This window comes from Cornus florida, unplaced genomic scaffold, assembly GCF_030987335.1.
Source record: "Cornus florida cultivar Cherokee Brave unplaced genomic scaffold, ASM3098733v1 CherokeeBrave_3.0.0_Hap2_Chr01, whole genome shotgun sequence".
Lineage (NCBI taxonomy): Eukaryota > Viridiplantae > Streptophyta > Magnoliopsida > Cornales > Cornaceae > Cornus > Cornus florida.
Genome location: NW_026775571.1, coordinates 115,393,473 through 115,407,502, shown reverse-complemented (window position 1 = coordinate 115,407,502; position 14,030 = coordinate 115,393,473). Strand labels below are relative to the sequence as shown.

At 35.3% G+C, this 14,030-nt stretch overlaps 2 protein-coding genes across 2 annotated transcripts; one reads left to right on the top strand and one right to left on the bottom strand.

Annotated features, from left to right (window-relative positions):
- Positions 1 to 785: 785 nt before the first annotated feature.
- LOC132315813 (uncharacterized) lies at positions 786 to 6,388 on the top strand. The gene is made up of 2 exons (XM_059814226.1): positions 786 to 1,252; positions 5,890 to 6,388. The coding sequence occupies exon 1, from the start codon at positions 872 to 874 to the stop codon at positions 1,238 to 1,240; it is 369 nt and encodes a 122-aa protein (XP_059670209.1). The 5' UTR covers positions 786 to 871; the 3' UTR covers positions 1,241 to 1,252; positions 5,890 to 6,388.
- LOC132281348 (WUSCHEL-related homeobox 9) lies at positions 2,426 to 12,357 on the bottom strand. The gene is made up of 4 exons (XM_059783065.1): positions 12,195 to 12,357; positions 11,022 to 11,792; positions 10,217 to 10,476; positions 2,426 to 2,569 (listed from the first exon to the last, which is right to left on the bottom strand). Exons 1-4 carry the CDS (start codon positions 12,331 to 12,333, stop codon positions 2,426 to 2,428), a joined length of 1,314 nt encoding a protein of 437 aa, XP_059639048.1. The 5' UTR covers positions 12,334 to 12,357.
- Positions 12,358 to 14,030: the final 1,673 nt, after the last annotated feature.

The window sequence follows — 14,030 nt, the reverse complement described above, 5'->3', positions numbered from 1 at the left end:
TATTTGGGAGGGGATTATAGGTGACAAAAGGGAAAATAAAAATAAAAATAAAGTAATAACAGGGAGTCAATAATAATAATAATAATAATAGAGGTGGAAAAAAGATTAGTATATTAAAAGATAGAATTAAAAATTACCAAAGAAATACTTCGAAGCTTAAATCTAAATTATCTAGACTAAAGGTTCCACCAAGAAGCAAAGAATTGAACTGGTGGTTTGGGAGCTTGTGTTTTTACATTATTCCAACGGGGCGGGTGTACCCTCTTACGCCCCCGCAATCGTTTAATAATTTCACCCGTCCTAGCCCAAAATCACAAAAATGGAAGAATTTTTCATCTTATTCCCGTAATCGTTTAACATTTTTACCTCGCGGGTACCCATCCCATCCCGTTTAAGACCATAATTTATTTATTGTTAAAATAGATTTTTTTTTTTTTTTATCCCCATCTTCAGTTATTCACCATTGCAACTTTTTTTTTAATCAAATTCATTTATTACTTTAATATTATTATATGGGGTACTTAATATATAGTAGTAACTAATAAAATAATGGTACTTATGTAATTTGCCTATCTAAATGAAGTGGGGCGGTGCGAGGCGACCTCCCCCAGCACTCGCACGAGTTTTTATTACGTCAAATCATCTTGATCTAAATAAATAAAACGACCCTCAAAAATACAAAAAAATAGAGTGGGGCGGACCAAATTGCCATCCAATGCATTAGGCAGGTGGCAAACAACAATGATAGTTTATTGCGGTGTAGTTTTTTTAGAGCATTATTACGGATACGGAGTAGAGTTTATCCATCTACTTATTTCGTTACATTTCCGCAACACTAAGCAAGGAATCAAAATCCCAGAAACTCCCAACCATGGCAGACAGCCAAAATCCTAAACCCCCTCAGAACCTCCCTCCTTCCCCTCTTCCTTCTTCAAGTTCTAGGGTTTCTGGCCAAATTGGTCAAAACCCAAGTTCCGGTCACAAGGCCCGTTTCCCGAATCCGCCCGACTCGACAAACCCGGACCCAGCGACCCTGAGGGAGCAATGGAGGTTCGCAATCAGGCAGTACAGCAGGTGGTACTCGCAGGCGTGGGGCACCGCCATACTCGCTGGGCTCTCCTTCTTCGCCCTAGGTTGGATCATTAAGGGTTCCAATCCTCTTCCCTCCTTCAAACCTCCTCCTCCTCCTCCTATTGATGATGATTCCACCGCCAATGCGAATAAAGCTCGCTCATCATGACTGCATTAGCGGGTCAGTCTCCAATTTTATATATTCTTAGTCTTATATGTATTTGCGTGTGTGAATTCTTAATTCATGATGGGGTGGTCTTGTTGATTCTAATGCATAATTCACGTTTCTGGGTTTTAGGATTGATGAACTTTATGTAATGTTTTCGAGGTGATTTTCACTTTTTTTATGTGGGGATTAAGGTTAACTTGTTGATGACTTGCTTAGCTTACATTTGTTTCTTTCAATTTGATTGAATTTTGGATTTCTAATTGTTTAGTTCAGTTGGATCCAATTCAGCTAGTTCCCACTTCCCATTTCATGGGTCTTTGGTGGGATAAAAATTTACGGTCTCTATGTTTCATCTGTTTTCTCCTACAAGGTAGTGGCTATAAACTTGCTAGCATACACTTTGCTTACTGAACCAACATGCTGTTGGTTGAGAGATTCAGCCACTTGTGCTAGTAAAGTTCTCGGAATTTCCTTCCATGAAGTGTTTGTAGTCTGCTACTGGTTGCAAGCATAAGTTGTTTGTCTGAGTTTGAGATGAAATTTATGCATTTCATTGCATTCCCATGGAAAGTCGTGTGGCTGATTTCAGCTTGAAGCATCCACTCGTATCCCAGGGCATTTTGTTTTGTAAATCAGTTGACCATGAATAGTTAAAATGCATTAGCTCTGATGACTTGTTTAGCTTATATTTGAGGCGATTTTCACTTTTTATTGAAGTTTTAAGTGGGGATTAAGGTTCACTTGTTGATGACCTGCGTAGCTTATATTTGTTTCTTTCAATTTGATTGAATTTTGGATTTCTAATTGTTTAGTTCAGTTGGATCCAATTCAGCTAGTTCCCATTTAATGGGTGTTTGGTGGGATTAAAATTTAACGTCTCTATGTTTCATTCTCCTACATGGTAGTGGCTATAAAGTTGCTTGCATACACTTCGCTTACTAAAATTGTGAAGTCCTGGTACTGATTTCAGCTTGAAGCATCCACTGGTATCATAGGGCATTTTGTTTTGTAAATCAGTTGACCATGAATTGTTGAAATGCATTAGCTCTGATGCATAATTCTTCTTTCCGGATTTGACATGTTTCTGAGACTCTCCATTCATTGCCTAATGTTGGACCTGTCGTGAACTTATTTCAACTGTCAAATCCAAACCATTTATCGGTGAAAAACAAGTTGTCTTCATAACTAGCAGCCATTAACATCTGATACTGAATACCTAACACCAAGTAGATCATGCTTCGAAAATTGATCTTGGTGAGCTGCGTGAGCAAGACCCTGCTCAAGTGGCCAGTTTGGCCTTCCAATTGCTTCATAAGCAGTAGTAGACAGCTGTTCAATTAATAGGATTCAACCATTCTCAAGGCCTCTCTTTGAGCCTCTCAAGGCCACTTAGTCCCCGATCAAGAAGGCACTCCAACCTTCTCATCTTACCAAGATTATTGACTGAATTTAGTTGTCGAGCAACAAAATGTTATTACTCCTATAAACTTACAGGGGCATAAATTTAGTTGGGCACCAAAAAAAGAAAAAAAATTGCTAATTATAAATTTATAAGGACATTGATGCAGTCCATAAGAAGCACACAGAAAAGGAGATGAAAGAACAGAACAAAAAACTCATCTTTAATTTCTTGGTGGGACCTGCCAGAAGCTTAGTAATTGAGTTTGAGTCTAGTCGAATCCCATTCGATGTTTTAGGTTATTTTGTTTGTTTGTTGAGTTAGTTTGCTGTATATATATGTTCTTTTTTATGTTTCCTTAGTCCAAGTAGGCCACTCAATGGATCAGTTTTTTTATACTGACCTGATTCGATAATTTGGATATAGATTGAAGTATTTAACCAAAACCCGTTAACGGCTTGAATCCGATAATCCATTTGCTAAACAAACAGAATATGAATTATGGTCAATCTGGTATGACAATAATCCGATCTGACATTATATAATATACAATAGCCTATATTATCTAATCCTATTAGATATAGTTTTTATCATATTTTTTTTCTTCTTCCCTCTCTATTTTTTCTTACCTTATTATTATTATTATTTTTTGCTTTACCCTATAGTCAAATACTTATTTTTCTCCTCTATTTTTGTTCATGCTTTATTTGTCTTCTGAGGCCTCTCTCTCTCTCTCATCACTGTTTGCCAATTCCTTTTGTCATTTAATTTTTTTGACAAAAAATTACATCCTTAACAGGTCGGGTTATCGGATTAGATATCTGATTAATAATACATTGGATTTGGATTTATCTATAAGTAATCCACCAAGTTATTGGGTCGGATAAAACTATAACCTTATTGGATTTGGATTGAACTTGATTTGGTCTGAATCTGATCCGTTTACAGGTCTAAGTCCAAGGTATTTTGGTACTTTACTCTATATGCTGTATTTGGATTATAACAGTGGTCCATGGTTGTATTTTGGATCAAATTGTGGTTTTGATTTTTATTTGTAGATTTTAATAAGTAGTTAAAACTTAGTTTCTAAGTATGAAATCTGAATCATATCAAAAGTGTAACTAATCAAGTAATCAATGCTTTATAGATAGCTATGTAATGCTTTCAATTTAACAGAGAACAAGTGCAGAGCAAGTATTATAGCAATAATACTTTTTGAAGATTCGTCTGTTGCTTAGTGTGATGTCTAAAGAACTGTAGCAATGGATCTTATAAAACAAACACCCCCCCCCCCCCCCCCCCCCCCCCCCCCCATTTTCTCATCCTCTTTGATTTTTTTGCACCTTTAAGGCAATCGAAACTCACCACCAAGCTTTGCCAGATTGTTTTGTAGCCCGATAAACCCTGATTAGCATGTTCACTTACCTCTTTAAACCTCTCAACTATAGCAACTTAAAGTACTATTCATGAATACTCTTCACATTTTCTGGAAAACCCCAAACGTGGGTCTTCTCTCGCTTAACTATAATCATCTTACACCTTTTACAAACCTTAAGACCCAATATCTCCGCTAAGCTTTACCCAAAAAACCAACAATAATCATCCCTAAAAGACCTGTCTTAACGCTGTCCTAAATCATTCCTCAGTAAAGTTTTGTCCATATATGAAAATGTAGGGGCCTACCTACATAATTGCACCATCTTATTACAACAAGTCCATTACATTATATACTGCAAGATAGCAAATTCTATTCAAGAGGGTTTGTGATTACTGTACAATCCAATCAGATATGGGTGGCTGGCTCAAGGCTATGCAAATCGTTTGCTGCCTTTAGAAGTCTCCATGGGCTTCGCCACAAGGCAGAAATAACAAAATGCATCCCCCTTTAATATTTTGGATCCTAGTCGTTCTTACAAGGAAATGAGTATTCTGCTATAGTAAACTTCTGAGTTTTCACTTCTCCAAGTTCTCTTTTCCAGTCAACTTGGGTCATGTTATGTGCTTAGCCTGTGCCTGGGGAAGTGAATCTCTCTCTCAATTTGCTCATTGTAGTGTCATTTTCATTACTCATGCCTGACCCTGTCTTTATAACCTTACATTAAGTGCCATTGCCAAAGCGTTTTCCACGCATCAAACTTCTTGGTATTAGCTTGAAGCTGCATTTACATGTCACAGCATTTGGTCCTGTCAATTCTGTGTGTTTGTTCATTTGAAGATGTGAATGCGTTTTGTCTCTTGCTTTATGATCAAGTTGGCTTACCAGTTTCTTTGAGGATTGCATATAATTTATGACTTATGTCATACATATGTCTGGGCTGTGGTATGCCACTTAGACCAGGAATTTTCATTTTCCCAGTAACTCATAACCTTGATGGTGCCTTTGGATGGATGGATTTGAGATGTATGTATTTGGGTTCAAATAAAAAATTGGCTATAGAGTTGGTATCAAAGGTTTAAGATGATGTTAGATTAATGTTCTGGAAGATATGTTCTACTATAGAGTTGGTATGGATTTCAAATAATCCTTTTTCCTTGTCATTTAAAAACCGTAATATATGCATTATTTTGAAACATATCTAAATTTAAACTGCACTCCTATAATTGAATTTAAATCCATTCAGTATAAATCTTCCAATCTGAATGGAGTCAAGAGTCTATACAAGGACATATGTCTCTGAATAAAGTTAATACACAGACAAGTAGGAGAGCTTAACGAGCAGCATCCAAGCCTTAGAGAATGAGAGGAGAGACGTTACTGTAAATAAACCGATATCTGTGCTATGTGACTGATAATTCCTTGATGTTGGAGAAGCCTGATTAGATATCCAGCACCACCTGAATGTGAATGTGTTGGCCTTAGTTTCAAAATCTAGTGTTTAGTCCTCTATCTTTCTCTCTCTTTTTTCTTGCACCCTGTCGCTCCCCCTTACAAGACACTGTAAAGTAGTATTGCATAATTTAAATAACAGGGCAATTTCTCTTCATCTCGTCTTGTTTCCTGTTCCTTTATTTTTTCTGTCGTCATCAAAGTTGCAATATTCACAGCAGTGATTCATTGCTCTTCTGGCGCAGTGGCATTATCATGAATCCAAGTGGGTAGAAAATAGATTTCCGTCCCAATTTTAGTATCTAGTTATTGATTGAATCATCAATTTCATTCCAGTTGTGATATTCTTTTTATTCTTGGTAGTCTGTATTCTTCTTCCACATCATATATGCAACGTAACAGTTTTTTTTTAATCCATGATAGGTCAGTGATGGCAGATGCCATGGCAACACTGGAAAGGAAGCTAGAGAGCAAATGGTCTCTGAACTGCAGCCATTACTAGCTAATTGGTTTTTGTTTCATGCACAATTAAATAGTGATCGTGTTCAAAGTGTACTAGGTAACACTTATCAAAGATGTTGCGAGTAGCTGCTGTTTGGCTCTGCTGTACTTCATGTAATATATACTATCTCAGTAGGTTGTTTATCTTGAGTTGTGCTTGGTGATGTAAATTTTTTTTTATGTTTTACTAGTTGGTACTCAGACAAACATGCTTCCACCGAAGTTCGAACTCCTTCCCTACTCCTTTGAAAAGTAGGGGCCTGGTACCGCTAGGCACTGGCCCCGTTGGTCTTAGTGATGTAATTTGGGAGAGTGATCTTTGTTTTTTGGATGCTGACTCAAGTGAAAGATGTAATATTACCAGGGTAATAAAATTTGAGCAAGCTAATTAAGCATAGGGGGAGCATTTTTTGGTTTTCAATCTTGTAGTCCGATTGAGATTTGTGTTCCAATATTTCTAGTTAACAAAGAATAGAGAAATCCTGAGCTGATAACCATTTTGTGAAATTTAAATTTCAATGCTTCTTTTCAAAAATACATGAGATGGGGAGGATAAAGTGACAAACAATAAATTGTAGGAGTAGTTTTTTGTTATCATTTCTCATGTCATGGTAAGAACACAAGTTATGTAAAAGTATTCGGGAATGAAATGCGCAAGTTGTAGGTTTTTTTTATTATTATGTATGTAGACGGCCATGGTAACAATGATTTATAATGATTACTATTATACGTGACGGTTCATGCAGCAGAATGTAACGTAGAGAGAAGGAATTTTACAGACCGATAGGTCCAAATCATCAACACTGTTGGCATCAGTGTACACGTAAATTATCTGCATCACTCTATCAATTAAGTTGACCTATCAAATATTATCTGCATCACTCTATCAATTAAGTTGACCTATCAAATACCATTCCTGATGACCTATCAAATACCATTCCTGTATATGATGAATATTATGAATATGTATCATCTTTTTTATATATCTACTTAGGCGAGTTAGGCGGTTGTCAAAGATCCAGTTAATAAAAAAGTTTCAAAATATTTTATTTCTATAAAAAATAATCTTTCTAAAAATCTTTATTTACTTCCAATAAAGAAATTTAATAATGCTTGAAAAGATTTCTATACTTATCTCAATTTTAAAAAGATTTCAGGCCCCAAATATATTTTTTTGTTATATTGTCTATTATAATCTTCCTTAAATTTTTATTTCTTTTCAATAATAAATTTCTAATACTTATTTCAATTTTCTTTTTTCCTCTTCTACTACGTCAGTCCATGTTTTTTATTATCATCATTATAATTACAGCAGACCTAATTCAATTTTTATTCTTATTGGATATATATGGTTATGGGAATTGTAAAACTTTCCATATTCCCCTCTAACTTTTTATCTTCCTTTTTTTTCTCTTCAATTTTTACATACTTTTTCTTCTCTCACTCCATGTGAAGATTTATTTGAACAACTTTTTGGAGCAATAGACCAAATTTTTATAAATTAGGTTTTATTGTTCTTTACTTTAAATTATTTTGTAGTTTTTTGAATTTTTGTTATTATAAAATTATATATTTTGTTTGTAATTTGTGTGACCACTTTTATTTATATGATTGAATATATCTACTAAAAAGTGAAGTGAAGAGAAGAATATATTAACTAATTCCATCCCAAAAATAAAAAAAGAAGCTTACGATAACATTGTTACAACAAATAATCAAAATATAAGAAAAAAAATAATAGGTGAAAATTCAATAAACGAACAACCAAACCATCTACAAGAATAACAAAAAAAAATTAATTGAAAATTCAATAAATGAATAACCAAGCCATCTAAAAGAATTAAAATTATATAATAGTGAAAGACCATTTTTTATTTTTAGCCCAAGACCTCAAATTAAATTGAGCCGCCCTAGTATATATATATATATGTCTGTGTACATTTATAGTATTTTTTTTTTTCTGGATGGTAAAACAAACAAACACTTTTTTTGCCCACGCAGTGACTCAAACCCCTCCCCTCTTCTTTGAAGATGGGAAGATTATACCATTAGGCCAAAAACTCTTTAGGTACAATTATAGTACTTGTATACATGTATTATACGCCATAGTTAGGTAATTAATTCGAATAAAAAATGTGTACATGCAATTTATTTGCAGTTGCTTCGTCAAACTCAAACATAATTAATATAGAGCAGATGTTGGTGAAACATTCAAATCCTTTGGATCCGTATGGGGTGCAAAAGTTACTCATTGGTGCAAAAAGGATGTTGAGTTATAAACGGTGTGTGAAAAAATAGTACTACAAATAATCAATGACATATATAATAAATACATTATAGTACTACTGATACAGTCTTTGTATAGTGTGTGCAGATTACAGAGAGAGAGGGGTCCCTCGCTAGATGGTATATATGGATAGGGTAAAAGTATCTAGTGAAACCTTAGTAGGCTACATACAGTATGGACCTTGCCTGTACTTCCTGCGACCACAAAAAGGATCTAGGGATAGATGTCTTCTTTTCAAATTGGGTCAAGGATGATGTTGATTTTTTTATTTATTTATTTATTTATGATGAACTAGGATGAGTATCTTTTCTTTGAACAAATAGCGCCTACTAATAGCTCAAAGTAATAAAAAATGATCGGAGGGAGCGGCTACTGACCGTCCACGCTCGGACTAGAACCCTTCATCTTTGAAAATGGAGAGATTATATCCTTGGGATATAAGGACCATTGTTGAGTGTCACATTCAATACAAATTGATAATTAATTTGTTAAGAAATAATTAGGGCAGTTTACCCATTTGGATTTGGGTTTTACACGCATTTTGTTTTGAATGATTTTTTAATATTTTACATGATAAGAAACTCACATTCAAAGAGGCTTGAACTATGGATCTTCTGATTTGGAAGGTAAGAATGTGTAAATAAATGCAACTTTTTGTGGTATTTTGTTTTGAATAATTAGGTAGTGTTTTTTGTAGGCTAAGTTTTTCTCTTATAAAATGGTTTTGTTCATATTAATATTTCGTATAGTATAAAATAGCTTATACAATAAGAATTTTTTGACGAGCCAAAAAACTTCAATCCCAATGTTTTATAGGCACATTTTTCTTTTATTTTTATTTTTCTCTTTTTGAAAGGCAAAGCAAATGAACACATTTTTCTTTTTGATAAATAATTAGCCTAGGAACACATTTTACTCTTCTGTTCAATCTTCTCTATTATGAATGGTTAACTGAAATTATGTTTTTAGCTCAATCAATAAGCTTACAGTGAAATTATTTTATTAGCTCAGTGAAAAAAATTATTGAAAGGAAACTATACAGAATGCAAATTTTAAATTATTTTTTTTCCCGGGAAGAGTAGATGGATTTATTTTCCAAAGTCAAATGGGAGTGAAATGTGCAACTACATTGCTTTACTTAAAGAAAAAGTAAGTATAAATAAATGAATCGCAAAAACTGATAAAAATTAAGACGATGATATCGCAAAAAGTTGGAAGCATGCTTCCCTAATGTAATACAATCATCGATCACATGCATGCATGCATCAAACCATGTATGCAATATTAATTATTTATTACTAAAAGCCCATACATTCCACATATTTTGCTTTTGAGCCTTTGACTTGAAAAACATTAAATTAGTCCATTGGTTTTCATATTATATAAGGCTCATTTTACATTCATTAGAGAGAGAGAGAGATCCCAAGCTAGCCCATTCTCTTCAACTTCTTTTTCCTTTCCTAGACCTGCAAAATACATCCATAATGCAATAAATAAATAAATAAATGCTTTAAAGTTAATATATACACATTTTCGATCTACCAGCTGAGACTGAGCTCCTCTGTAATATGTGCTAGACCATGTATAAAGAATTCTAACTCCTTACATGTTTGAACACTCACGTGTGAGTTGAAATTCGTTCTTGTTAACACTCCTACATTAATACATGCCAGGGCAAGAATTTCACACGTGTAAGGGGATTAGCATCAGTTAGAATGTAATACAACAAATTAAGCATGTCCCAAACTCACTATCTACATTAAAATAAAAAAATCGTATGATATTAGCATAACAATAGCTTTCCTCACAAGGTTTATCACGTGGGATCCACAAAATCATCCAGGTTTTAAACATTGTCACAAATTTTACAATTTACAAAGGCGACAGAAGTGACTACGTTGTGATCGGACGGTGTGAAATTAAAGAAACAAAAAGAGAGTAGGTGAAGGGAAGCGTACGTACCAGATGATTTGTGTTGTCGAGTGGTGATGGAGTTAACGTGCGCAGGAGGTAATAGAACGAGCCATGCTGGAGTGACTGGAGTGTGACACCCCACTCGTTTGTGAGAACAGGGTGGCCAGAGGAGTGGATGAGCACAGCATCGTCACCAAACGCCTCCCTCACGTTAAACCCCCCAACACCCACCTCGAACGCCACGTCATTAATGAACACCGTCGATTTCGCCGCATTCTCCGGATCCACTGCACCCAAATAGCCAACACCTGCACTTGCAGACACCAGATCATTACCTCTACTCTCTCTCTCTCTCTCTCTCTCTCTATCAGTCTCATCCTCCATCGATTAAGCCATGCAAAACGTCCAAAAAGTAAAATGACAAAAATATCCTCGTCTTCTTCTTAATAAGTAGCAAAAATAGTAGCCATCAACAAACACACACTTATATATATATCTTAGATGAATAGGATAAAATCAAAGTTTTCACCTTATACAATCCATCTAAGGATAAAAATCAATTTTTTCTGCTAACTATTAATTAGGTCTAATCATGCACACATAGATACATTTATATACACATACATATATATATATATATATACAACATTAATAATATGGTATAAGAATGAGAATAGTAGCAGTACTATGTATGAACAATTATGTATGATACGTGTATATATATACTTATAGTTGTATTCATCAATCATGTCAATGAGAGAGACAATATTTGAGTATAAACACTGTTATGTAAGGCTGAGATTTATTGTATCATAATACACATGCAAACAAATATAGTATCTTGTCACGGTACCTTGCAAGTGATTGATTGTAGATGGAATAGTGAGAGTAGTACTGGGTGGACCAATGGTTTGAGTACTAGTAGAAGTTGGAGCTGTAGTTACAGTGTAACTCAGCTGTTGTTGAAGCCTCATGATCTTGACATCTTCAGCCTCCTTTGAGGGTCCATGATTCATCATCAGCTCACTGAGGAAGAGACTAGAACACGTCCCAACCGTCTGATGATCATGGACATTGACCACATTGGGGATTACTTCCGGAAAGCAAAACCCTTGAGTGAACACTGTTGAATTTGATCTTCCTGTGGAGGGTTGCGCTGGATAAAAGAAGGGTACTTCCGGCAAGAACTCGCCGTGGGCAGCCTGAAAACAATTCTGGTTCACCGAAGGCGTCGGAGAATTTAGTAGGTCCATGACATTTGCAGAATCCAAAGGGTAGGACTTGTCAGGGGTTGATTTCGGAGAAGATTTATCAGAAGAGGAGGACGACGACGGAGCTGTGGCGGCGACAGAGGTGTTAGGAGGGGTGGGTTGGGGCTGAGATTTTGAGTTTTGGAGTTGGCGTTGCTTGTGTTTGCTTCTTGATTTTCTGTTCTGGAACCAGTAGAATACATTGGCGTCGCCAACTTGGCCATACTCCTGTAATTTTGCTCTGATCTTCCTTATCTCATCCCTTGGTGGATTCACCATACCAGAGTTGAAGATAGCTTCAAGTATGCGTATTTGCTCTGGTTTAGGGTTCCATCTTGGCTTTGGCTCAGGAGCTCTCTCTTCACATCCAGGAACTGCTGAATCAAAACATAGATAGCCAAATAAAATTAAATTCTCTCTTGAGTGTCTTAGTGTATTTTGTGTGCGCATGTGGTCTCAATTTGTGACAATAAATTGAAATGATTGTGTCACAAAAGTTCAATTGAGTTATAAGGAAATGCCCAAGTCAAACTGCCAATTATCTCAAAATCTTAATAGTTTAAGAAATACCCAATAATGCATGTATCAAACTGAAAAAATTGAAACATGGGTGAAACATGAGTGGTCAAAAGTGTGCATCGCATGGTGTTTAGCATCTATACATGCATATTCAGACTAGGTTGATGGCAGAGAAGATGGTGACAAGCAACAAATGAAGTGAGGATCTTAAATGACTTCAAATGATGAGTAGTGCAGTTGTGTTTGTGTGATTTTACCTGATGTATACGGGGCTCTGTGGCATGACCCACTTGACAAGAGAGAATTAGGGTTGATGTCATGCTGCCATTGGTGTTGGTGAGTGTTGCAGGGCTTGGACTTGAACATACTAGGCCAATGTCTATTTGATGAAGCCATGATAGTGATGATGGTGATGATATGAAATCCAAAACTAGCTATTTGTTGCTCTTGTTTTGGGCACTGACTGAATGAAAACACAAGGCAGACATAACATCTCCTCTTCTTATAGGCCTCCTCACCTACCCTGTATGTTTATTTCATATTCAATTAATATATAAACAGTCCTTGCCATCACTCTCATATAAATAATATATATATATATATATATATATATATATATAAAGAATCAGATATATAAAATAGGCAAAACCCACAACAGGAATCGCCTGTAAAATCATAAACAAGAAGGGAAATCAAATTAAATAAAAGGGTACACTCCCATACCCTTCCTTACAATTTTGCATTAAAACTGAAATACTTGTGAGCTACTCAAAGTACGAGCCACTTCCCCCGGAAGAGAAGCAGAGAGAGCATTGAAAGGAGAACATGTTGGGGCTTATGTTAGAATCTTCATCAGAGAAGACACAGAGAGCTCTAAATGCAAACGGGTAGTTAGTGTAGAGAGAGAGAGAGAAAGATGAGAGAGAGAGAGGAGTATTTTTAGGTTTAGGAGTGTGGGTTGTGGTTTCTGATCAGTCTGCAGCCTCTTTGTTTTTCATTTATATTTGTAATTTCATCTTTCTATGAAGAAGGATTAATTCTCTTCTCTCTCATGACCTTGGTTTTTGTTTGTAGAGTGGAGTATTAATTAATGGGGAAGGTTGAAGGGGAGATAGATAGATACAGAGAGTGATGAGATTATTCTAATGGAAGAGGTTGGTTGCAGAAATAAATAGGGGGTCATGAGGGTGTTTGAAAGTCAATAACGCATGTAGGATTTGATTGGAAAGCGGTGGAGGGTAGTAATTGCTAGTTTGGCCAAAGTGTGGTAATGCTTTTGGATTGACTCGAGGGCACTTCAATTTTTTTTTTTCAATCCAAAATTAAAGCACTTTATTTAAAGCGATATTAATACATGATACAAAAGTAAAATGCAATATTGCTACATACATAATTCAAAAGATTATCTTAATAAAGTACATCTAAGATGATAAAAATAATAACACAATTTTGTGATATTAATGATATATATAGCATAGATTATTTATTAATTTCATCATCATCATCTTTCCATTTATCTCATAAATAATAATAATAATAATTATTATTATTATTATTTTTTCATATTATACATTATACCTTATACTCAAACAACTCCTCATCCCGCCTACGTTTGATATGTCTATATCATTTAAGTCTACTTTTTCTATTTTTATCATTTATATTATATCTGGTGTTCCCTTACATGTTCATTATTTATCTCTATCTCTTCTAGTGATTCTTGTCCTCCAAGTGCAATGCATGTTTTAGTTAGGGATGACAATTTGTACCACACGCCTTGAGGAGCTCCGGCTCGTCCCGCCCCATTAATTATGGGTTCTGGGAAACCTTTTTATACCGTAGGAGCGGGTGTGGGTGCAAAATTGAAACCTGTCGCGAGTCATGAAACGGGGATGGATTTTGGTAAACACCCGCCCCGCCTTATATATATATATTTCTTTTTTAAAAATTATATATATATATGTGTGTGTGTGTATATGTGTCTTATAACTTAGATTAACCTAAACACTAACTTCCTATTGGCATGGACTGACTTTCTTGCACTGGGCCATTTGGCTTTCATTTTTAATGTTTTTTGTGCCTTTTGCCTGTTG

Excerpts from the sequence above, each read along its gene's own strand:
- LOC132315813 (XM_059814226.1), top strand. The coding sequence starts at position 872 with ATGGCAGACAGCCAAAATCCTAAACCCCCTCAGAACCTCCCTCCTTCC.
- LOC132281348 (XM_059783065.1), bottom strand. The coding sequence starts at position 12,333 with ATGGCTTCATCAAATAGACATTGGCCTAGTATGTTCAAGTCCAAGCCC. Across the intron at positions 11,793-12,194 it reads CAGAGCCCCGTATACATCAG|TTCCTGGATGTGAAGAGAGA; the intron begins GTAAAATCACAC and ends TTGATTCAGCAG. Across the intron at positions 10,477-11,021 it reads TACAATCAATCACTTGCAAG|GTGTTGGCTATTTGGGTGCA; the intron begins GTACCGTGACAA and ends CTGCAAGTGCAG.